The sequence below is a fragment of the Branchiostoma lanceolatum genome, chromosome 8 (assembly GCF_035083965.1).
Source record: "Branchiostoma lanceolatum isolate klBraLanc5 chromosome 8, klBraLanc5.hap2, whole genome shotgun sequence".
NCBI classification, from domain to species: domain Eukaryota; kingdom Metazoa; phylum Chordata; class Leptocardii; order Amphioxiformes; family Branchiostomatidae; genus Branchiostoma; species Branchiostoma lanceolatum.
Window position 1 is genome coordinate 9,952,316 of NC_089729.1, and position 25,831 is coordinate 9,978,146.

The 25,831-nt window shown below is 45.2% G+C and overlaps 3 protein-coding genes across 3 annotated transcripts; 1 reads left to right on the forward strand and 2 right to left on the reverse strand.

Annotated features, from left to right (window-relative positions):
• Positions 1-5,832: 5,832 nt before the first annotated feature.
• On the forward strand, positions 5,833-8,555 carry LOC136440075 (uncharacterized). The gene is made up of 2 exons (XM_066435858.1): positions 5,833-6,688; positions 7,758-8,555. Exons 1-2 carry the CDS (start codon positions 6,120-6,122, stop codon positions 7,924-7,926), a joined length of 738 nt encoding a protein of 245 aa, XP_066291955.1. The 5' UTR covers positions 5,833-6,119; the 3' UTR covers positions 7,927-8,555.
• On the reverse strand, positions 8,394-13,574 carry LOC136440076 (uncharacterized). The gene is made up of 6 exons (XM_066435859.1): positions 13,433-13,574; positions 13,045-13,148; positions 12,304-12,434; positions 10,081-10,308; positions 9,401-9,536; positions 8,394-8,971 (listed from the first exon to the last, which is right to left on the reverse strand). Exons 2-6 carry the CDS (start codon positions 13,145-13,147, stop codon positions 8,841-8,843), a joined length of 729 nt encoding a protein of 242 aa, XP_066291956.1. The 5' UTR covers position 13,148; positions 13,433-13,574; the 3' UTR covers positions 8,394-8,840.
• A 780-nt stretch (positions 13,575-14,354) lies between these two features.
• LOC136440074 (endoglucanase E-4-like) lies at positions 14,355-22,945 on the reverse strand. The gene is made up of 11 exons (XM_066435857.1): positions 22,733-22,945; positions 21,847-22,092; positions 20,404-20,572; positions 19,609-19,793; positions 18,755-18,917; positions 18,366-18,471; positions 17,475-17,634; positions 16,807-16,951; positions 15,748-15,913; positions 15,029-15,216; positions 14,355-14,449 (listed from the first exon to the last, which is right to left on the reverse strand). Exons 1-11 carry the CDS (start codon positions 22,913-22,915, stop codon positions 14,427-14,429), a joined length of 1,734 nt encoding a protein of 577 aa, XP_066291954.1. The 5' UTR covers positions 22,916-22,945; the 3' UTR covers positions 14,355-14,426.
• Between the last annotated feature and the right edge of the window lie 2,886 nt (positions 22,946-25,831).

Sequence of the window (25,831 nt, forward strand, 5' to 3'; positions counted from 1 at the left end):
AATAGTAATTAGGATACGTTGAGATCTAGAGTACTTTATGCAAGTATCTAATTCAACTGGCCGGATTGGATGAACGAGCCACAGGGGGTCTCATCAAGCCCCGGTGAAGCTAGCCCTCGATTCGGGCATCGACTTGCCTGGGAAAGAATGGCTTGCTGGACGGCTTGAAGCGCTTTCTGCTGTTTAGCTAAATGTGGTACATGAATTTGAAATAGTAATTAGGATACATTAGGATCTAAAATACTTTATGGCGCATGGCCGGATTTGATGTACGAGCCACAGGGGGTCTCATCAAGCCCCGGTGAAGCTAGCCCTCGATTCGGGCATCGACTTGCCTGGGAAAGAAAGGCTTGCTGGACGGCTTGTAGCGCTTTTTGCTGTTTATCTTAATGTGGACCATGAATTTGAAATAGTAATTAGGATACATTAGGATCTAGAGTACTTTATGCAAGTATCAAATTCAACTGGCCGGATTGGATGAACGAGCCACAGGGGGTCTCATCAAGCCCTTGTGAAGCTAGCCCTCGATTCGGGCATCGGCTTGCCTGGGAAAGAAAGGCTTGCTGGACGGCTTGTAGCGATTTCTGCTGTTTAGCTAAATGTGGTACATGAATTTGAAATAGTAATTAGGATACATTAGGATCTAAAATACTTTATGGCGCATGGCCGGATTTGATGTACGAGCCACAGGGGGTCTAATCAAGCCCCGGTGAAGCTAGCCCTCGTTTCGGGCATCGACTTGCCTGGGAAAGAAAGGCTTGCTGGACGGCTTGTAGCGCTTTCTGCTGTTTAGCTTAATGTGGACCATGAATTTGAAATAGTAATTAGGATACATTAGGATCTAAAGTACTTTATGCAAGTATCAAATTCAACTGGCCGGATTTGATGAACGAGCCACAGGGGGTCTCATCAAGCCCCTGTGAAGCTAGCCCTCGATTCGGGCATCGACTTGCCTGGGAAAGAAAGGCTTGCTGGATGGCTTGTAGCGCTTTCTGCTGTTTAGCTAAATGTGGTACATGAATTTGAAATAGTAATTAGGATACATTAGGATCTAAAATACTTTATGGCGCATGGCCGGATTTGATGTACGAGCCACAGGGGGTCTCATCAAGCCCCGGTGAAGCTAGCCCTCGATTCGGGCATCGACTTGCCTGGGAAAAAAGGCTTGCTGGACGGCTTGTAGCGATTTCTGCTGTTTATCTAAATGTTGCCCATGAATTTGAAATAGTAATTAGGATACATTAGGATCTAAAATACTTTATGGCGCATGGCCGGATTTGATGTACGAGCCACAGGGGGTCTAATCAAGCCCCGGTGAAGCTAGCCCTCGTTTCGGGCATCGACTTGCCTGGGAAAGAAAGGCTTGCTGGACGGCTTGTAGCGCTTTCTGCTGTTTAGCTTAATGTGGACCATGAATTTGAAATAGTAATTAGGATACATTAGGATCTAAAGTACTTTATGCAAGTATCAAATTCAACTGGCCGGATTTGATGAACGAGCCACAGGGGGTCTCATCAAGCCCCGGTGAAGCTAGCCCTCGATTCGGGCATCGACTTGCCTGGGAAAGAAAGGCTTGCTGGATGGCTTGTAGCGCTTTCTGCTGTTTAGCTAAATGTTGCCCATGAATTTGAAATAGTAATTAGGATACATTAGGATCTAAAATACTTTATGGCGCATGGCCGGATTTGATGTACGAGCCACAGGGGGTCTCATCAAGCCCCGGTGAAGCTAGCCCTCGATTCGGGCATCGACTTGCCTGGGAAAGAAAGGCTTGCTGGACGGCTTGTAGCGCTTTCTGCTGTTTATCTTAATGTGGACCATGAATTTGAAATAGTAATTAGGATACATTAGGATCTAGAGTACTTTATGCAAGTATCAAATTCAACTGGCCGGATTGGATGAACGAGCCACAGGGGGTCTCATCAAGCCCTGGTGAAGCTAGCCCTCGATTCGGGCATCGACTTGCCTGGGAAAAAAAGGCTTGCTGGACGGCTTGTAGCGATTTCTGCTGTTTATCTAAATGTTGCCCATGAATTTGAAATAGTAATTAGGATACATTAGGATCTAAAATACTTTATGGCGCATGGCCGGATTTGATGTACGAGCCACAGGGGGTCTAATCAAGCCTCGGTGAAGCTAGCCCTCGATTCGGGCATCGACTTGCCTGGGAAAGAAAGGCTTGCTGGACGGCTTGTAGCGCTTTCTGCTGTTTAGCTAAATGTTGCCCATGAATTTGAAATAGTAATTAGGATACATTAGGATCTAAAGTACTTTATGCAAGTATCAAATTCAACTGGCCGGATTGGATGAACGAGCCACAGGGGGTCTCATCAAGCCCCGGTGAAGCTAGACCTCGTACATCAAATCCGGCCATGCGCCATAAAGTATTTTAGATCCTAATGTATCCTAATTACTATTTCAAATTCATGTACCACATTTAGCTAAACAGCAGAAAGCGCTACAAGCCGTCCAGCAAGCCTTTCTTTCCCAGGCAAGTCGATGCCCGAATCGAGGGCTAGCTTCACAAGGGCTTGATGAGACCCCCTGTGGCTCGTTCATCCAATCCGGCCAGTTGAATTTGATACTTGCATAAAGTACTTTAGATCCTAATGTATCCTAATTACTATTTCAAATTCATGGGCAACATTTAGCTAAACAGCAGAAAGCGCTACAAGCCGTCCAGCAAGCCTTTCTTTCCCAGGCAAGCCGATGCCCGAAACGAGGGCTAGCTTCACCGGGGCTTGATGAGACCCCCTGTGGCTCGTACATCAAATCCGGCCATGCGCCATAAAGTATTTTAGATCCTAATGTATCCTAATTACTATTTCAAATTCATGGGCCACATTTAGATAAACAGCAGAAATCGCTACAAGCCGTCCAGCAAGCCTTTCTTTCCCAGGCAAGTCGATGCCCGAATCGAGGGCTAGCTTCACCGGGGCTTGATGAGACCCCCTGTGGCTCGTACATCAAATCCGGCCATGCGCCATAAAGTATTTTAGATCCTAATGTATCCTAATTACTATTTCAAATTCATGGGCCACATTTAGATAAACAGCAGAAAGCGCTACAAGCCATCCAGCAAGCCTTTCTTTCCCAGGCAAGTCGATGCCCGAATCGAGGGCTAGCTTCACCGGGGCTTGATGAGACCCCCTGTGGCTCGTACATCAAATCCGGCCATGCGCCATAAAGTATTTTAGATCCTTATGTATCCTAATTACTATTTCAAATTCATGTACCACATTAAGATAAACAGCAGAAATCGCTACAAGCCATCCAGCAAGCCTTTCTTTCCCAGGCAAGCCGATGCCCGAAACGAGGGCTAGCTTCACCGGGGCTTGATGAGACCCCCTGTGGCTCGTACATCAAATCCGGCCATGCGCCATAAAGTATTTTAGATCCTAATGTATCCTAATTACTATTTCAAATTCATGTACCACATTTAGCTAAACAGCAGAAAGCGCTACAAGCCATCCAGCAAGCCTTTCTTTCCCAGGCAAGTCGATGCCCGAATCGAGGGCTAGCTTCACAAGGGCTTGATGAGACCCCCTGTGGCTCGTTCATCAAATCCGGCCAGTTGAATTTGATACTTGCATAAAGTACTTTAGATCCTAATGTATCCTAATTATTATTTCAAATTCATGGGCCACATTTAGCTAAACAGCAGAAATCGCTACAAGCCGTCCAGCAAGCCTTTCTTTCCCAGGCAAGCCGATGCCCGAAACGAGGGCTAGCTTCACCGGGGCTTGATGAGACCCCCTGTGGCTCGTACATCAAATCCGGCCATGCGCCATAAAGTATTTTAGATCCTAATGTATCCTAATTACTATTTCAAATTCATGTACCACATTTAGCTAAACAGCAGAAAGCGCTACAAGCCATCCAGCAAGCCTTTCTTTCCCAGGCAAGCCGATGCCCGAAACGAGGGCTAGCTTCACCGGGGCTTGATGAGACCCCCTGTGGCTCGTACATCAAATCCGGCCATGCGCCATAAAGTATTTTAGATCCTAATGTATCCTAATTACTATTTCAAATTCATGGGCCACATTTAGATAAACAGCAGAAATCGCTACAAGCCGTCCAGCAAGCCTTTCTTTCCCAGGCAAGTCGATGCCCGAATCGAGGGCTAGCTTCACCGGGGCTTGATGAGACCCCCTGTGGCTCGTACATCAAATCCGGCCATGCGCCATAAAGTATTTTAGATCCTAATGTAACCTAATTACTATTTCAAATTCATGTACCACATTTAGCTAAACAGCAGAAAGCGCTACAAGCCGTCCAGCAAGCCATTCTTTCCCAGGCAAGCCGATGCCCGAAACGAGGGCTAGCTTCACCGGGGCTTGATGAGACCCCCTGTGGCTCGTACATCAAATCCGGCCATGCGCCATAAAGTATTTTAGATCCTAATGTATCCTAATTACTATTTCAAATTCATGTACCACATTTAGCTAAACAGCAGAAAGCGCTACAAGCCATCCAGCAAGCCTTTCTTTCCCAGGCAAGTCGATGCCCGAATCGAGGGCTAGCTTCACAAGGGCTTGATGAGACCCCCTGTGGCTCGTTCATCAAATCCGGCCAGTTGAATTTGATACTTGCATAAAGTACTTTAGATCCTAATGTATCCTAATTATTATTTCAAATTCATGGGCCACATTTAGCTAAACAGCAGAAATCGCTACAAGCCGTCCAGCAAGCCTTTCTTTCCCAGGCAAGCCGATGCCCGAAACGAGGGCTAGCTTCACCGGGGCTTGATGAGACCCCCTGTGGCTCGTACATCAAATCCGGCCATGCGCCATAAAGTATTTTAGATCCTAATGTATCCTAATTACTATTTCAAATTCATGTACCACATTTAGCTAAACAGCAGAAAGCGCTACAAGCCATCCAGCAAGCCTTTCTTTCCCAGGCAAGCCGATGCCCGAAACGAGGGCTAGCTTCACCGGGGCTTGATGAGACCCCCTGTGGCTCGTACATCAAATCCGGCCATGCGCCATAAAGTATTTTAGATCCTAATGTATCCTAATTACTATTTCAAATTCATGGGCCACATTTAGATAAACAGCAGAAATCGCTACAAGCCGTCCAGCAAGCCTTTCTTTCCCAGGCAAGTCGATGCCCGAATCGAGGGCTAGCTTCACCGGGGCTTGATGAGACCCCCTGTGGCTCGTACATCAAATCCGGCCATGCGCCATAAAGTATTTTAGATCCTAATGTAACCTAATTACTATTTCAAATTCATGTACCACATTTAGCTAAACAGCAGAAAGCGCTACAAGCCGTCCAGCAAGCCATTCTTTCCCAGGCAAGTCGATGCCTGAATCGAGGGCTAGCTTCACCGGGGCTTGATGAGACCCCCTGTGGCTCGTTCATCCAATCCGGCCAGTTGAATTAGATACTTGCATAAAGTACTCTAGATCTCAACGTATCCTAATTACTATTTCAAGTTCATGGGCCACATCTAGATAAAATCCCATCGACGGCCGAATCGAGGGCCAGTGTCCTTTGTCAGTTGTCACTATTATTTTATGCCGATTTCGTGATATCATGTCCTTTCCGACATTATTTGCAAGTAAATATCTCCTTGTTTGGTACTAGTTGAGCCTTGTATTGCCTTTTGTGTTCGTTGTAAGAGAGCTGGCCTAGATTCTAGGTTTTTCGAATCGGTAACTGAATAGGTTGCTATGTTCTGTCTATTCCCTCTTATCGAAGGCTGAATCGGCGGCAAAATCGAATCGAGGGCTGAAACGAAGGCTGTGAATCGAAGGCCCAATCGAGGGCTAGCTTCAGCTTGGTTGATTTTCAGAGATCGGCATATGTTCACAGGTCCCCGAGTCCCGGCCTATGTGGTGGAGTAGATTTTCAGGGGAAAATTATGCCCGAGTTTCTAACGATTTTCAAATCAGGCGATCTTTTGGCGATCAACAAGTACGGCCGAAGCTCGTCGACGTGTGACAGGGGCTTAATTATAATGTGCATACAAGATGAATAAACACTACATGATCGATGAGATGTGTTCAAAACATGCACCATCATGGTCTAAACACTCGTTGACGTAATCTGTGGACTTTCCTCTTGTGAACTCCCCGTGAACCTTGACGGTAACCGTTTCAGGTGAGAACAAGATGGCGGACCCTCGCGCGGGAGCGGTCGGATCGGACGAGCGGGCCGGCGACGACAACCCGTGGTACCGCTCGCCCTGCAGGCACCGGATGCGGTACGTGTTCTGCGCCTTCTTTCCCGTCGCGTTCGCCCTCGTGCTGTGGGGAGGCATGACTTTTGCCGGGTCGCAGCAAACTAACAGCTCCGAGAGCATCATCCTGCTCGCTTTTGGATTTCTGTTCCTGCTGCTGTGGATGGCGGCAGTCGGCCACTACGACTACTCACAGCGTCGCTACGGAGTCCCCGTCAAATACTGCACTCTAGTAAACGAGGGGTCCGAGGAGAACAGTTTTAAATCAACCGTTAGAATTTTAGCGCCCTTTGCTATACTGGGACACGCCCAGGAGGATGCCTCGCCTGCTGTAGGGGGGTCTACCGATGGCCGTGGAGCCACGAGCGATCAGGCTGCTACACCGGGAGGGTCGGAGGAAGGCCGTGGCGGGCGCTACCGGCCATGGTGCACGGACACGAGCGGAGTAGAAGGGTCTCATGCCGTGCAGACTGGGGTCGGCTTTAGCGAAATCATCGTCAGGTAAGGGCTGGTAAACACACTAGTTACACATTAACCGAATTCAACTGCGGACAAGCAACACCAACACCGTGTCGTAAATCTTCGGACAGGACTTGAATGACCTCATTGTTATCTTATTAGAACGGATTGATGCAATATTGTGAGCGTAAGTGGAGCTCGAATTTGTGTTTTCAAAGTTTGAAATGTTTGCTAAGAGGGAAAGAATGATTCTGCCCCAAATGGCATTTATAAGTGCTCACAGCATATGTGCAAATCAATGGTAGTAACGATCTACGACAGCTGTTCTCATATATCCCCGTTCTTTAAGGTTGACTTTTATCAATCTATATTCATAATGCCGACATTTTCACACACAAATCTCCTATAATGGCTATCGAATGGCTTAAAGCCTTGTTACTTCCGTGAAAATGGAGGCATTGTTTTGGTCTGTGTGTTTGTTTGTCTTAGTGCGTGTCCATCATTTAAATAGTGTAGAGTGACAGGATGTGAGGCGGAAGATGGTGTAACCGAAGATTGGCAAGATGGTAAAGTTAGCTTGGCATGGATCCAACTTAAAGCTGTTTTGGCAAGAAAATGCAAGCACAGAATTGGCGAGAACTACGTGGCAATGAATAAATAATTCACCAGGTTGTATATTACTGCCAGTAAGTACCCATCTGAGTGATGAGGCTGTTGCAACGTGCTCGAGGCACCTTCTCGAACACGGGACCCCCATTTTACGTCTAAACTAGATATTTCACGGATGCATGAGATGTTCGATTCCTTATTCTTAGTAGCCTCCGTTGCAGTCCTTTTCCCCGCAGCGTGTTTTTTTTTCAATTTTTTTTGGGGGGGGGGGGCGCCACGTATCTGCTTGGGATCCCGTATCCGCCGTGCCTCTGTGTCCGCTATAGACCCTGTGTCCCCAGCAGCGGACACAGGGTCTATAGCGGACACAGAGGCACGGCGGATACGGGATCCCAAGCAGATACGTGGCGCCCCCCCCCCCCCCCCCAAAAAAATTGAAAAAAAAAACAGGCTGCGGGGAAAAGGACTGCAACGGAGGCTAGTTTCCGCTTGCCTTCTACAGGGAGGAGAGCGGTGTGGGTGTGCAGCAGGCAGCTTTCCACGCCGCCGGCCAGTCTGAAGACCGGATGGATGTCCGAATCAGCACAGCGCACGGCTCACCACCACCGTACGAGCAGGCAACTGAGAAATGGACGTCCGAAGACAATTCTGTTTACGCGTCTGTCTGTTAGCTGAGTAAACAACTGTGTAACCGCCTACCTATTTTTGGATGTAGGGTCGGCGGTCGTTTATAATAGTTGATGGTACAAAGTAGATTCCAATTATCTGACCTTTGTGTTCTATCGCAGTGTAACGAACACATGTACGCATCGTGAGGCGCCAGCAGGAAGGGCACTAGCTAGTGATTTGTACAACGTCTCGAGGGTGATATATAGACATAATCACATGTAGATTTTGCACAAGGCTATGTGTGCCAAGGGCCTGTTGACTTTTAATCTGGTCTGATATTGGCCAATTGCATCTAGATCTGTATGCTGGGCGTTTGACAAGCGTTGTAATTTAATTTAATTCAACTTGTAAATATTAGCTTGGCTTGTTAGAAACATGCTTCACAATTTTTCGGTACTTATAATAATGTTTATTGTGCATAGGCTTCAAAGATTATTAATCACAATATGTCTGGAACTTCGTGCACATATCTGTGACAAGTTTGGCCCGTAATTTATTGCAATTGAATTCCGTCGATGTACAATGTATGTTGCAGAAGTTACAGCTATGAGTCGATAGTGAAGTGGATATGTGATAGTACGAAAATCATGTTTGCAGATCCGTGAATAAAAAAAAAAACTTTGCTTTTCCATTTTTGGAAGCCGCAGCTCAGAAATATCTCATGGCTATAACGCTAGTAGTTAAATCCGGCATTCAACAAGTTCCCTCAATAACCTATTTTTCAAGGCAACGGGTATAGGTTACACAACGGATTTAGGCTAGACGAACTGGCGTTTTACATGTTATTGTTGTTTGTATACCTTTGAATATCACATCCATCGTTCTGCTGACGACCAGGAACAGTAAAAATTACGGTAATCTTCACAAGCATTGCAACAAAATTGTTTATGGGATGTTTAACGTGTTCGTGTTACAGCTATCCACACGATGGCCAGGGCGAGTCAAATAGCGTCGCTCCAAGTCTCGCAGACTCGCACTGTTTGCTGCATCCTCCCACTGGTTTGGTCATCTCAGCGTCCGGTGGGCCGACTTGGAATGAGTCATAGTCTATCAAAGAAAAGCAGATAAGCAGCAATGTCAGATTTAGAATAACCGCAAAATGAAATTACTGTAAGATTATCATAAACTTTTCAGAAGCGCGATTTTTCATAGCCTTAGTGCGCCGTAGTGACGTTGGGAGAGGACCAAAGCAAACAAGGCTGGACTCCAGGCTAAATTTGTTCAGCTACTTTCAACCCACTAGGTCCCAACAAATTTAATTCCTTCTTGTAACTGTAAGCAGCCCCTTCACTTTCCTTTTGATTATCCCCAGACTAGGAAGAGCGCGAGTGGTAACTTGTGTCCGTAATACAATATGATGGTAAAGGTTAGTAGTAAAAAATATCCAGAGCGTTGCTAGCTGGGAGTAAACGTTTGTGTAAGTTTCATCAAACTACCAGATCTCTTTGAAAAACCATGACCATGACCAGGCCTTACCTAGAATTGCAGGACCAATAGAGGCCAGTCCGAAGAACCGTACAGGGGTGTGACCATCCACTGTATCCCAGTAACCGTAACACGGCATGTTTGGGTCCGGTGTGCCGGGAAACCACCACACGTCTACTGTCTGGCCCTACAAAGTAGCCATGGTTGTTAATGAGTGAGTCTGTTCTCAACATCTGCAATCTGAAAGGCTGCTAATTTATACATGCACACTGGCTTATGCTTCGGTCCCATTTGCACCGGTCTCCCAACCGGGACCCCGCCGGGTTGTTTAGGGAAACGAAAAATTATCAGTGAATATGAACAAGCTATGCTCTTTGATAATTTTTGGTACTTTTGTGTTTTTTGTTGTCTTTTATTTCATACTTTTTGTTCCTGAAGACTGCCCGGCCGGGCCCCGGATCAGAAATGTGACATTCGCACTTTAATGCTCCAGTCCCATTTCCAATCCGGGGCCCGACCGGGCAGCTTGTGGGAATGGAAAATATGATATGAAACACAACAAAAGACACGAAACGTTAAAAAAATTACTCCTAACCATATATTATGTTTTTTCTTGATATGCATTTTTTTATTTTCGTTTTCAGCCCGCAAACAGCCCGGCCGGGCCCCGGACCAGAAATGTGACCTTAGCACTTCAAGACCGATTTGAATCATATCAGGTAGACTCGTACCCTGAGCATGGCTGATCCGTTGTACTGACAGTTCTTGACCCAGTCCGGGGTGATGGTTCCTAGCCCTCCCGCGAACAGACAGCAGTCGTGGTTCTGCCAGCTGCTCGCTGTGTGGTTCACGAAGTACATGTTCCCGTCCGCCATGAGGAAGGAACACGTGTAGTTGTGGTGTAGTTCTGGTTTGTTAAAGAGCGGCAGGCACCAGTCAATGAAATCACTGCGTAGAGTCTGCAAAATTATGAAAGAAGGGCGAAGTTTTAAGCATCTCTAATATGTAGTACATTCAAACATGTATATAAATATACACACTTGGTGGCATTAACGTTAACAAACAAACAAAAACAGAAAATGAAATAAACCCGACACGCACATAAAAAGCAGCCTGGAGTCCAGCATTGTTAGCTTTGAAACTTTGGCCGGCTCCCAACGTCCGTACCCTGACTAAATCACGCTCCTAGCAGCCGGCCCTACGGGTACATCCCCCTAGGGGAGAGGGTCATTAACCTCCGCCAGTAAGCACACTAAACACAGGCTACCAACGTCAGCTAGCCGCCAACAATTGTTAGCGGACGTTGGAGCAAGCCAAAGCTAACAAGGTTGAACTGCAGGCTACTGCATAGAAAGGCCCAGCGAGATCTATTCAAGAGTGTGAGACAGGATATCCTACAGATGCTGTACCCAGTACTGTGCAAAAGTGGCACATTTGCAGAAATATTGTATATTCAGGCACATTGAGTTCATTTGGGGTTACCAAGTTTGATTTCTTTAAATTTTTCTACCCAGTTTGACTGTAACTTGTACTTTCCTCTGATAGAACCAAATCAATGCGTAAAATGCGTAATCTCCAAGCAGATCTAATGGTTGCGAAGACCGTATCCAACTGGCAGAAGAAGTTTTTATTGCAACCTAAGAATAACTTCTTCTGCCAGTCGGATACGGCCTTCGCAACCATTAGATCTGCTTGGAGATTAACGTTGGGTAACATAAATTCGCGGGGTACTTAAATTCGGGATTTTTCGAAAACGGGGTATTTAGGGATATGTGCTAGATGCAACATCAGTAATACCGCTAGAAATGCACACTTGACAGACTAACGTATTCAGAACACTGTCTGAAAAGCTTCGATAACCATGCATTAGAAGTTGGCGACGTCAAAAACTCTCCGCCCCTCATTGTCACAGTCTGAGGGCTGCGTGGGAGAATTATACTGCATAGTTGTTCGCTGGTTTATAAGACAAATGTCACATCCGCTTCCTGCTCAACACAATTATTTTCAATACAACTTATTAGAATCTCTTTTGCTAACCTACAACTGGACTCTAAGTGTGATTAATCATCAAAACGCCTCTTTGTTGCTACAACCAATGGCTACGGCACTACGGTGAATTTTCCCGCCACCATATTCGTTACCCAGAATCCTGCTATTCGGCAGACGACAAACGTTTGCGAGGAACACTTTTTTGTCTAAATGTTGTGTGTGATAGTGGACTGATGGCGATATTTTCCTCAAAGTTTGCTCTTAGCACAAGCAGAAACACATGGACATAGTAGTATTACCATTTCTACGGCATCCAGCTAACGCCCCGATAAATAATGTACAAATTTCCATGACGGTGGGGGTTGACTTTGAGTGACGTTCTACCGACTCAACAAACGGGATGTTGCCGAAGGCCTGATGTGTGCGGTACGGCCGTTTTTTCGTGTATTTTTTTTTACTTGGACACGTCTATATCCATAGCACTCTCCTCAAGCCAAGGATGGAACGAATAGCTGCTGTATAAAATGTAATTAGCGGTAAGATATTCAAGACGAATCTTCTCTCCCGAATTAATGTTCACCCTGTCCGACAGCACTGTCATTGTGCGTGCGGCGGACGGTAGTTTCAAGTTGAAATATTATGGTGTCAGCACGACTAGAGACAAAATCTACCATATATATGATTAGTGCAAAGATAGTACATGATACTGACAGAATAATAGAAAAAAAGGATGGTTCATTGTTCTACTAGATTGATTTCAGTCAACCATTATCGGAAAAATCCCGAATTTATGTTACCCAACGTACGTTACCAAATACGCAAGAAAGTTTGTGACGTCTCGTCAATCTTGAGATACTTCCTATGTCCTTAGGTATTTAGTTCCATTGCCCTTGCCCATTCTGTGATGATAATATATAACTCTAGGAACAGGGAGTGAAAGTACATTTGTAATCTTGATTACTAACCTTGATCTTCCAGTTGTAATAGACCACGCCAGGTTTACTGAAGTTGCTTCCATACTTCTCTATACGGACGGTGAACTTGGACGTAAACTGGTCCGGCCACATCGGCGGTTTGGGGCTAGACGCTGCTGAACCTGCGAAACAAAAAATAAAAAAAGAATGATATTCTAGATGTCACTAGACAGTGTGCACTTGGGGATTTGTTCTCAAAAAAAGTTGAAGGAAGTATAACGTTAACTGTTCGCCTCAAACTTGAGGCAACTGCGAACAGCTTACTAAACGCTGCCACGCACATTTCAGAGTTGCATGTATCACACCATGAGAGTGTAGCAAAGACTATGGGTCCTTGACCTGATATGAACTTTACTGTTGTCTCGTGACAACCTGATGCATGGTGTAATGCACTGTTCAATACACGAAACAGTTAAAGCGACTGAACATAGACATGGGTACGTTACAACGACTCTATTGGTGGGATTTATATATACATATATTCTTCAAGTTTGTTACGATTCTGAAAATCAATTTCTTATCAACACTTTTTCCTCTTTGTCTTCATGTTGACGTTTCTGCTAAACGAAGCTTAAGCGCCATAATAGAGGTAACGCTCAAAATTGGTCGGCTTTATGGCTGTACAGGTGTTATAATAGTCATGTTTATCACAGTAAGCTGAATGCAAGATCTTTTGCCCAATACATATGAAGATTCCAAAGGATAAGTAGTTTGAGTTTGTTTATCACTTACCAGAAATGGACGCGGCTAGCGTTCGTCCTGCAGCCAACATGACCAGGAACAGGACGCACCAGCTACGCAGAGTGAACGTCGAAGACGACATGGTGGCTGTCATACTAGTGATCGAAGCGGCGTCAGTGGGTAAGAAACCTTCATAATACTTGTAGTATCATGTGAATGATGTAATACGACGACATGCTGTTACGGTTGGATCACTAGTAGTATGCACGGTGACGTACAATCTTAGTTTTGTTCCAACATTGCGTGTCTAAACTAGTAAACGGAAACTTTTGCAAATCGCCTGGGTAAATATTCGGGACGTCTACAATTGAAATGGCATTAAAATAGCATATCTTACTCGTCCTATGTTGTACATTCTAAGTACAGTTGCATGATTTACCTTTTCAGTCTGAAGGCCTGTTAGTCGAGCAGCGGTCACGTTCCCAGGTTACACCTGACTTCCGCGTGATCAGCAGCCAGTCAAAGGTCATCCCGGGTCACGTTTATTTCAACTCTGACATGGAGTTATTCGGAGCGACAATTTTGGCCTGAAGAACTCGTAATTCTTACGAGCTTCTACGCTCTTTCATAGACCATCAGTTTTAGCAATGTCGTTTCTGTTAACGTTTATATTTAACATGTCATAACTACTGACGAGCGAACTGGTGCGACAGGAACAGAGCAGCTGGTTGTAGTGAAGCGCTGACTAGTGACGAATGGCGGTACGGCAGCCATGGAGCAGGTGAAGCGTGAACATGACTGCCAGTACTGCAGGGTCGATTTATTCTCGTTCTCGCATCATGAGATAGGTTCCTTTTTACAGACGAACATTTGCAATTGTTCTTTTGCAAAGTACATATGGGCTGTTTTGGTTCAGACGACAGCATTAAAAGAATTCCACCTATCAAATGGGGCTGTTTGTGTGAACGAAGATTAAACAATTCATATCAACAATAGACGCAATGGTGCTCATGATTAATTCTTTTAACTTTCTTGTGTTTTGTTGACTTTTGTTTCATACCTTTCGTTTAGGCAAACTGCCCGGTCAGGCCACGTGTGGGGAAATGTGACCTTGACTTAGCATAACACCAAGTCTTATTGTAGAAGCGACGCCTACATTCAGGTAGTCACCTTATCTTATACGTGTTGAGTGGGTTAAGCAACTGTTATATGAGGTAAAGGAACGATCACTCAGAAAACATTACCATCTTTCACCCCAACATCTGCTTGGAGACCTTAACTGATTTCCAAGAACAACTTTGGCCTTTTACATAACGGTTCATCCGCTTTTAGAAGAAGAAAAAACAACATCTGGACATGTCCATGTTTCAGAAAAACTTTAATCAGCACAAATCAGGCTTCTTTCTGAGCAGTTGGTCTCCATCGTGACGTCATCACGACGCGATCTTAATCAAGGCTGGAACAGACAAAAGAGACAAGGGTGTTAATTGTGTTGTGTGTTTCCTCCGATTATTTGTTCTAGCCTTTCGTTCATGTAGCCGCCATGCTAGCCGCGGCGACTGTTTGAGGGCTTCTCTTGCTTGCAGCCTTAACGTCAGTAAGAGGGCGAAGTTAAAGTAAAGATGGTATAAAAGTATCAAGAGTCTGGTAGGAAAACGTAGTTCCACAATTTCTAGATTGTCAAGAAAACAAGACTGGACTTTGACATATGTGTATATAAATAGTTTACCAACGGAAACCCTGCAGCTGCTCGACCTATGATTTTCACTAACTGAGTAACACAAGACTAAGATTCTGAATCAAAGTTGAACTGTAATTGCCAACACAATAAATTGGACTTTCTCAAATTTTCGACTGATCAACTACAGTCTTTGTCAAGGAAAGAGCAATCCACTGCTTCTGCTTCTTCCACAAGACTAAGATCTTTACTCGGACTTCTTAAGCTGTATGAAATTCTTAACGTTGGTGTCATATAAGCCCGTATGGACTGTACATGGCCACATTCTGCATAACACTGTAATAACATATATCCTACCTGCTAGGCAACCCTGGAATCCGGCGTTGTAGTCCACGGCCACCTCGTTGGTGTGGAAGTTGCTGCGGTCGTCAGAGTAGTTGTCGTGTGCGTCGGGTCCGCCCACCAGCGCTCCCTGCAGAACGTTGGCGTTGGCGTCCCACGAGTTGTAGGTGTTCCAGTCGCAATGGCCGTCTACGGGGCAGGTGCTGAGAACGGGAACACCGAGCATGAAGCGGTTTATATAGGTTCATATCTAATGCACAGTGTGACTTACTTTCCCACTATTCCTGACCATGAGAAAAAATTCTACTATAAACATCAAAGAACCTATGAATTATAATGAAAGTCGGTAAATTCGTCTTCCACTACCTCAAAAGAAAAGGTCAAACTAGCACCATGTAGATTTAGGATGTAGTATAACATTGTATTTTCCATGACTATATGTGTTGCTTGTACTTGCAAGTAGCCATTGGGCATGTGTTTGCAATGAACTTAGATTGATTGTATTCTCTTTCTTTCGGATATAAAAGTACTAAACGGTAGCCTGCATGCAATGATGTCTTGACGATATACACCAGACATTTCTGTAACTGTACAACTTCGTTCCCCTGTACCTTGGGGTAATCTACTAATCCTAGCCTCCTTAGTTGTGGCCGTCTGAACATCGTACATTTCCAGCAATAACGTTGATTCAATACATATCCCTCTGTTAACCGAAAACCTTTTATGAAACTCACGCTGCACGATGGTGAGGCCTGACAGGGGGGTTGTTTCCGAAGCCGACCACCATGCTGCGCCCGGCATCGCCCAGCATGTAGTTGATCTGTTGAGCGGCGAAGCCTCTGTACTGAGCCACGTTGATACCCTGTTCAGCGGCCACCAGAGCCAGGAAGGCGTGGTTGGCTGATGGTGAGAAACAAATTAGCATGGAAGATACTTATCTTAATTACTTAGACTTAGATCCTCCCGTGCCAAGTGGCACATCGGGCAGCAAGCTTCCTCCATTTAGTGCGGTTTTGGGCCAGGACTTCTGCTCCTTTCAGGGTAATCCCCAATTGGTCAAGGTCCTTCTGTAGCATGTGTCTCCATGTAAGTTTGGGTCTTCCCCCTTTTTCTTTTCCCTTTGTCGGATTTCCATGATGATAAAACACTTTGAAGAACCCACCTCACTTACTAAGTGGAGTACAAGTGGATCAAATCTTTCAGTCCGGTCTTACGCAGCTTATATCTGACGTTACTGTGCAACCTCGTTGGGTACGCCTTAGGGTTGTTTACCGTTGTACAAAATAAACAAACAAAAGATCAATAGGCAATGGTAGAAAGTGTTTCAGTCGATGAAGATTAGACATCCCGGTAATGAGATACTTGATACAAAAGTTACTCAAGCAACTGGACAAATTTTGAAAACGGTCAGACATCTGAACGTTTTCAAAACGTATCCAGTTACCAAGTTAGTTTAGTCATGCCTTTAGGTACCAGAGTTATCAACCTAGGATTGGTGTGTTTAAAAATTCGTATTTCCGAGAACCATAGTAGAATGGAACGCGTTGTCATGAAATACTGTAGGAGCATCCTCACTAAATAGCCTTTAATAACGCTTGCGGTCATCAGATGTGCAAAGACTAGGTGTGATAGGTCGTTCAGTGTAATATACTATAGTACTAGTAACCAACTGCTTCCTCACCGCGTGCCTGCGAAGCTGGAGTGTTACGCCGAAGGGCGGCTATACCGACTGTACAGATACAGATACTGTTGCTTGAGTAACTTTTGTGCTGAGTCCTTTCTCTCTTACACACCTGAATGCCTGCAGCTGCCCCACTCGTTGAGCCACAGCATGCCCTTGGGAGTGTAGGTGTCCCCGCCGCCCGGCATCTTCCGGGCCATGTAGCCGATCAGGTCATTCTTGTACTTGTCCTTGTTCGTTGCTTTGTGCAGGACCAGCTGGAGAATAGAGAGTACATCTCAACACTAAATTGTCTTTGTTCACATGAATGGGTGACTCAAATTGGTGGACGAGAGCAGCGCCAGGCGAGCTGGCGTTATCAAGGCGGACCTCGAGCTTAAGAGTCATCCGGCAGCTCGCTGACTCAAATCATTAAGTTGATCTGTTCTTTCTTCTCAGGAGGATGTCTGAAAATCAGTTTTATTTTCGAGCGGATTTCTGAAAACATCAGTTTTCGGGCAAATTTAAAATCTTAACACTGACGAATGGTATTTCTTCACATAAACGAGTACTCAAATCTAAGACAATCAATAACTTGACCAGTACTTTTGACAGAAACGGATTCCTGGAAATATCAGTTTTCTTTCTGCATGTAACGTTATGTGGTACGGAAAAATAGAAATAACGTTACTGTCGGAAAGAATAGATGACTGAACAGAAGAAATTTCCTGTCTAACTAATTCATGCACCCCGCCGCTAATACTGCAATAATAATAATAATAATAATAAACCATTCATCACCATTGTTCCCGACTGCTTCTCGTCCCAGCTGAAACCACCGGAGCTGATGCCGTACTGATCGTAGTACGACTCGGCCTTGCTGAGATAGCTTCCGTCCTGGGTCGCTCTGTGAAGCCAGGCGGCGCCCCACACAAGCTCGTCGTTCATTCCACCGAATGAGCTGGGAATCAGAAAAAGACAAGAAACGTTTGAAATGATCAGAGATCATTCAAGCAGTCGGAATATTGCTTACTCTCAAAGAAGTCGTGATATCCGAGAGATCTGATTAAGAGAAAAAAGATGCCACAGAAGGACATTTGGATCGTACAGCCTACTGGCGCTAGTCATGGAGGGGGGAGGTGCAGATCGAGTCACGTTTGGGACCGAATTCTTCTTAACGCATACAGCAACACCACCATGCGGCAAGAAGTGGCAAATGCATTACTTCCTGATGAAGGCAGCTGAAAGCAGCGAAATTTCGATAAATAACTTGACTGTGGTTGCGTTAAAAGAGCTTTACAATGCAACTGGAGCTATTTACTGACAGAAGAAATAGTGAGTGCATGCGCAGTAGACAAGAGATCGAGAGATAAGAGCTCCAGACATCAGTGAAGCCCCTGTCACACAGCAGGAAAATGGATCGGCCGACGAGTCTGTGAGCTCTAAGTGACATTTCTTTTGACAGTATTACATGTACGTCTGATGCCCTCCCGATCATTGAGCAATTTCCAGATATCGGTCGATATCTGCAGGTCCCCGATCCCCGTCCAAATCCAAAGTGACGGGGTACATTTTCTGGAAAAAACAGGCTGCAGTATCTGGCCCTTTTTTTTTTAATTCGGCGACCTTCTGGCGATCAACAAAGACGGCTGAGCTTGTCGACTGTGTGACAGGGGCTTGAGAGAGACTCACGGGTAGGGAGTGTCGTGAACGACGTTCTGGTACTCTCCCCTGTAGGTGTCGGCGAACTCGTACAGGTCCCGAGCGTGCGACAGCAGCTCATCGGCATACCCGGGGTCTGAGGACAAAACAAGGCATTCAAGGATGGCAGACTCCCCCACTTTACATGATACTGCTTTGCCACGGACTCACCCAGCCCCAATGAATCGCGTGCATACACAGACAAAGATGCACACACAGACACGTTACGTGTTACGCTTTAGTAACGCTTTAGTAAACTGAATGAGTAAAGCTTTAGTAAAGCGAAGCCAAGCCAATGAGTAAACTGAATGATATGACTTAGACCGGGAGGAAAATAGACATTGTTGTCACTAAAAAGATACATGGTGGGTTTTTCGTACTTCCGTTTTCCCTGAAGACGATGGAGGCAGCAGCCATGGCCGCGGCGGTCTCCGCGGTGACGTCAGAGCCGGGCTGGTTGGCCGTGACCTTCTTGGCCGGCCGGCGCATGGTCATGTCCTGCGGCTTACCCCAGAACTGATGGTCCGGCTCGGTGTCTCCAACCTGGCATAGAGCAGAACTTTCTTATTAGGTAATGGTACAATGCAATGCCTAACCCATAGCCTTTTTGAGACCGTAGGGGCCATTGGTACATGTAACATACAACACATACTTTAATCCGATATTAAGTCCATTAGCTACATGTAACATACAACATAAATGGTTTGTTATCCACTGAGTATCGGACACGGTAATGGAAGGCGAAGCCAATCCATCTTCTTCCAGCACATGCACCTTTCCACCCTCAGCTATGAGACGATATTCTGAACACCGATTTGCACGCTGATAGTACGCATTTTCTCTGCGTCGTAGCAGCCAAGCGCACACACTCTTCATCGCGACGGGCTCGACCCCGCGTGTCGGGCATGACAGGGGTTAGGGAACGCCAATTTCAGCACCAAGGACATCGCCGGTTCGGGGTTGCGGTCCTTTGGATGACACGTTAAGCCGGAGGCCTTGTGTTTCAGGATTGCCACACCTCAAGCAGGTTTTAAAAAGCACCACATCTCATCGAGACTTGAGAGTACGGATCCTCGGTGTGAGTGGCCCATACCTATTAGCCCGGTCTTACGCAGCTTGTACCTACTGCATGAAACTTATCGATTACTACGGTGGGTTCTCTAACGTGTTCCAGAGGTGGCTCTCGTCAAATACAAGACCTGGCCTTACGTCTCATCCGAATGTGGCATCTTACCTGCGCGACGAACTCGAACTTGCTGGGATGGCAGTTGATGAAGTAGTCGGTGACCCATTTGATAGAGTCCATGGCGTTAGCCATCTCTCCGGCAGCCTCGTACGCCTGCTTGAACTCGATCATGCCCCAGGACAGCACGGTGATGGTGTACGCCAGGGGGAAGTGCAGCTTCAAGTGGTCTCCAGCTGCAAATAGCACAATGAATTAATGCTATGGGACACACTGTGCTTGCCGGGCTAATTTGCGGCACGGCCGGGAAGCCTAAAAGTTGACCCTATGTCAAATTCTGACTGTTGAATATGTAGCAGTCTATTAGGCCATAGGACAGGCCACCGTGTGCCACAGACATTGTGGGCGATCGCGACGTACTGTGCGCTTCAGGCTCTGGACTTTGGATCTGTGCTCCTACAACCCTATGATGATGAGAACATCGACAGTCTTCTTCAATAATGTGTGACCACGATATATACTATGATCGAACATTTTCGGGCTTCAAGCCCCTATTTTACTGGACCCGGCCCGCTGCACTCCGGCGACCTCACTGCGACCGAGCGAATTAACAGCTCACTCAAAGACTTTTGTCGATAAAAGACTAATCTTTTTACGATTTGTGCGTGTTGTTGTCTCTTAAGTTATACTTTTTACGTTTTGCATGATATTTCCTTTATAATAAAAGTCAAGGGTAACACAAATCCTGCTTAGGGCGCAGCGAGGCTGACAACGGGTCTAGTGAGAGAGGGGCTGAAGTGTTAATAGAATGCCCCTGATGTGACAAATAAAGTCGAGCAGCTTTACCATCGAACCATCCTCCGGATAGATCCAGACCGACGTCACTCCCGTCGCCTAGGCAACTGTCGCGGCGCCAGGGGATGCGGTTGTTTGCGGGAAGGCGGCCGGCGCGCTGAGCCTCGTAGAACAGGATGGACTTGTGCAGGGCTTCCACGTAGTCGTACCGCCCATTGACCTGGGAGGAGGGAATGTTCGGTCTGACAACATTGTACAATGTACATTGTTTTTTCCTAACCTGCCGGTGGAGTGACGCCCACCGATCGCGAGCCTCTTCGGCTAATCTGTCAAAAGTTTGCCAAAAACACACTACGGAATTGGTGCGCCGATGTGCCAACATCTGCACATTTGTCGACCAAGGGCCGTAAAAAATTGTTTTGTTTTTTTCCAATGGAAAGGGCCCAACGGACTCTGAATGTGTATATGAGTATTCTCATCACAGTCATATATCATCCACAGTCCTTGGAGCCAAATACCTTCTAATACAAATGTAGTATACTTCTTTGGTCGTTCTTGTCAATATGTTAAAATTAATCACTTGAGCTGAGTCTGCTATGATGAACCAGACAACCTACATGTACCTCCTACAAATAAACTGTATTCTGTGGTTCAATTCGCAATGCCAGCTTTGTACTAGTAGTCCTGTGGTTTAGCAGCATTTTTTTTGCTTGATTTTCTTTTTTTTTTCGCCCGCGCGCATTAGTTTTGGGGTCTGCAGAGGATGTCATCCATAAAATCAAGTTGGTGTGGCCTTATCTATCTATAAATTTTTAAAAACAACTGATGATATCTATTATTAAACATATGGCCTTGCTCTCACGCCCATGTGCGCACTACATTACTGCGCCATGTTGAACGTAATTTTTCAACCTCAGACAAAGAAATAAGACTTTTAGTACGGGATAACATTTTGTAAGATGATTTTAAGAACCATTTCTTCAAAGATGTCCACGCCAGGTCACCTTACAAAGCCACACAGCGTGATTCCCACACTGATATCAAAATGCATAAAAAAACACGGATGAGTCCAATCAACACCTACTGGAAAGCTAGTCTAATACCAAGTAAACACAGACTAAGAAATGTCCTAGTGTAGTAGTGGTCCATTGTGTTCTGCTGCTGCAGTGGTCTGAACACCCTGCAGCTGCCATCAGTCTTTCTTCAAATCTCTCCACTTTGTTCGGTTCATCGTAAGCTTCCTTAGCTCCCTAGTCCTTGTGTAGATATTGAAGAGGGAAGTGGCTACCGGCAGGATGATCCTGTCAGCAGTAGAAGACATTGCACTCCTGACAGGACGATCCTGTCAGCAGTAGAAAAAATTGCACTGCTCACAGGACGACGGTGGAAAAATCTGCACTACTGACAGGATCATCCTGTGAGCAGGGCAAATTTTCTACTGTTGACAGGGTGATCTGTCAATAGCCTCGGGCATTGCAAAATGGACAGACTTACGACGACAGGATTGCCGCCGCCAGAGGTGGTGGTGCCGCCGCCGGGTTGCTGGGTCGTGGTGGCCGTCCCGCCAGATCCGGCCTCCACTCCGTTGAAGAAGAGCCGCATGCCCGGCGCCGCCCCGTCGGTGTTGGCCACGAAGGTCATGTCGTAGGTCCCCGCCTCCAGGTGGCCGTTCCAGCCCAGGTCCGCCAGGTCCCAAGCCTTGTTGTCTTCGCGAATGTTCACGACTTGAGCGCGCCAGATCTAGAGAGATGGAGGCAGAGCTCTGAACGAATTTCATTGATTAAAAACGAATCTTTTTAGGCTTTGGGTCTGTTGTTGTCTTTTAAGTCATACGTTTTGGACGCAGCAACGCCGCTAACGTGCCGCGGGTCGAGTGAGAAAGGGGCTTAAAGCACCACTCTCACTGGACCCGCGGCATGCTGGTGACCTTGCTGCGACCGAGTGATTTGACAGAGCTCTCAACGAATTTCATTGATAAAAAACTAATCTTGTACATGGGGCTGACTACAAGAAACCGGCGGGTACAATGAAAACTGATAAATAATCATCAGAAAACAGCCTTTATAAGCCTACCAAAAGGCCAACCCTAAAGTTTGATAAAGCGGTCCTAAGCCTATAAGGAGGAAACAAAACGGTGACTCTCACTGTAGTGCGACCCTAACTTCGCAATCGGGATAGTCTTCATGTTTTTAAATCGTTTCTTACTTTTAGCGGTATATTTCTCTCTCTCTGTCTCTCCTTCTCTCTTTCTTTATCTCTCGGCGAAATGACATTGCCAAGACTAGAAAAGATGTTATTTGAAACGACGACACAAAAACGTGTCGTAGAGCTAAGACCAGTAAAGATGTTATTTAAGACGCCGACAGACAAACGCCCCTACCTCCATGTCGTAGACCGGCTTGTCGAACAGGAAGGTGGCGGTCCATCCACCGTGGACGGCCTGGGGCACCGGGATGAACACATTGGCCTGGAACCGGTTTCCCCAGTCACCGATCACCTGGTAGTAGGACTGTGCCTGGGCCGCGCCCAGCAACGCCAGCAGGATAAGAGCCGTGCACTTCATGTTGGCTGAGACTGTCTACAGTACAGTAGACGAGGCGGGCGTCTTCCTTATATATGTAGCCCCGACGAACCACGTTGTAGACGCCCCCTGATTGGACGAACATGTTGTCATATTGCTGTTGTACCTTAGATTATGCACACTTTTAGATTATGACTATTTGCATGGACAGGTGGCGCCGTTCACAGACTTTTCAGCCGCAATTTATAACATGTCATCACCTCCTGACAACGTCTTCGGACTGTAGAAGATTATGATTATTTATGTAAAATAATGTAAGATATGTAGGCTTATCTTATGTAATATAGCGCATTTGAACAGAAATGTGTAATTAAATGAATCCACTAGATTTCTGAGAAATGTACACTGTTAATGACTGTGTGAATGACTAGGCATGACTGCACACACAAGTCCGTGCAACACTGTGTCTGGATGACCAGTACCCTTGAGACTGACTCCTTCACCACATCCTTTAATGACCAATCTTGAAGAGTGCAGAATCATTCATCTGTTCGTCAGAAGATGTCCTGTTGTGGAACGTATAAAACTGTACTTAAGCCCTAGAAAATACAGAGGGTGTAATGCGCATTGATGAAAATTAAAATGTCTATAAACATTAACTATTTTACTGGTCATCAGAGCACCCTCGTGATATTCACGGGGAAACCAATATCAGACAAAGAAGGAACCAATCGAATTCTGATCTTAAATAATATCTGGGTCCTGCTCACATCATTCGTTCTGACTGGTAAAATGATCTACAAGACAGTCTTATTAATTAAGAACCTTGAAAAAGATTTCAATCCTTGGATCAAGTACACACGTGACGTTTTCGGCCATGGGCTTTTATCGATAGCACATTTTGTTGAGGGCATGCAAACAAAAAGAACACTGTTTGGCACAGGTTGGCACAGGTTAAAAATACTCACTATCCATGAACTTTAACGCTACATCAAACAACCTACCGAGCTATAGCTACCTTAATCGACAAGCATGGCCACCCGAGTCAACACGGTACGGAAGTCACCCAGGTAACAGCACATCAATAATCCGGCTGTATCTGAAAACATGGCAGCATTTGCCAGGTGTCTGTTTGCACAAGATACTAGTAACCCATGTCTCTAATAACAATTTGATAAAGGTACTCAAGCATGAGTATATTGCGCATCCTTTAGGTCAGCGAACTTAAACACTTTTCAAACGCCCGTCGTCTGCTTTAGGTGAACTATGAGAAATCGATGTAGTTATTGACAGCATGTCAATGGTGAAAGAAAGTATTATTGACAGGAAGCTCAGGAATAAGTTTGAATCAGAAACATCCACACCTGATGGTTCAATGGTTTGGTGCAATTGCTCAGGGGGTCTCATCGTAAGCGAGAGGTTTGGGGTTCAATCCCCGTCCAGTGCATTCTTCTTTCAATATTCATTCTTCATAGTCATTCTATTCAATCATACTTGCTCAGGAATGTCAATAAGTCTTATTTCTGCACCATTTTACAGGATCATCCTTAAGGTTATGGTTGACAGGATCATGAAGTGTTATTTACAAGATTATCATTGGAACATCCTGTCAAAAGTACCAAAAATACTTATTGACAGGAACGTAATAGTGCCAAAAATTCTTATTGGCAGGAAGTTTTAATTTCGTGCAAAAAGGAACGACTTTTCAGTAATTGCAGCATATCCAGATACTCACTCTGGATGTTCCTGTCAATAAGATTTTTTTGCACTATTGACAGGGTGTTCCTGTCAGTAAAAATATTTGGCACTATTGACAGGATATTCCTGCCAATAAGAATTTTTGGCACTATTACGTTCCTGTCAATAAGTATTTTCTTGGTAGCAGGGAAAAGGATTTTTTTTCCTTCTGGCATGGCCAAATCTTATTGACAGCCTCGGCTATCTGAAAATGATCCAGCCAGTATCAAGTATAAAACATACAAGATACTGGACGAGCTCTAGATGTCTATTTGAGCTGTTTGCAAGCCCCTATCACTGCTCAAAACGGTGTCTACACGTACGTATCAGCTTGTGATAGATACCATATCTTAATCTTAGCTTGAAAAACAAATTCAGCTATATTCTGTCCACAATTCCCCGTGCCCAACGTTCTCGAGAACGTCAACCTCCATTAACATCGAGTCGCCGTGTTACATAAATCCGCCACTTTGAAAAACAGTGGGTTTGAATTGAGAGATCTCACCCCAGCCAGGTATGCAAAGTTTATATATAGCAGTACAGGTCCTAGAGTGCCTTAAACTGGGGGACGTTGGGTTGGAGATACATTTGGACATATCTTTTCAGGATGGTGGAATTATGTACCCTGGTGGAATTATGTAAGTAGATGTTACATGTAACATATACACCTGTCGGCCGGACCAACCTTCCCATGGGAGGAAAACCGGCGACACCCCGGGACCTTTCTGCATCATAACGGATGTGCAAATATTTGTTACTTATTTGAACGGCCTGTAGTGCTGATGGTTAGTGATAGTGACAAAAAATAATATTTCAAGGTAACGCAAGTGTTCGACTGCACAGGGTGATAAACAGGACACTTGAAAAACATAAATCAATATGTTTAATAAATGTATATATATGCGATATAATTTTAAAGGGTTCGGTATGTCTGTAATATGAAAAATGTTCTATTTATCAACCCCTCTGTTAAAATATTCAAGTTGTTGGGTGATGTGTGAGAAAACAGGGAACATGCCAAAAATTGTTACTCAAGCAACTGGATAAAATTTTGAAACAGAAAAACAGGGAACATTCAATATGCTTGATAATATTCAACCTTAGATTGATAGCATGATAAATTTTTGTTTAGACCCTTGCAGTGCCAAGTGGCACGAAGGGCTACAAGTTACCTTGCTGTTTCAGTGGCAGGGTATATCTTTACAGGGAGGGGTTTAAATC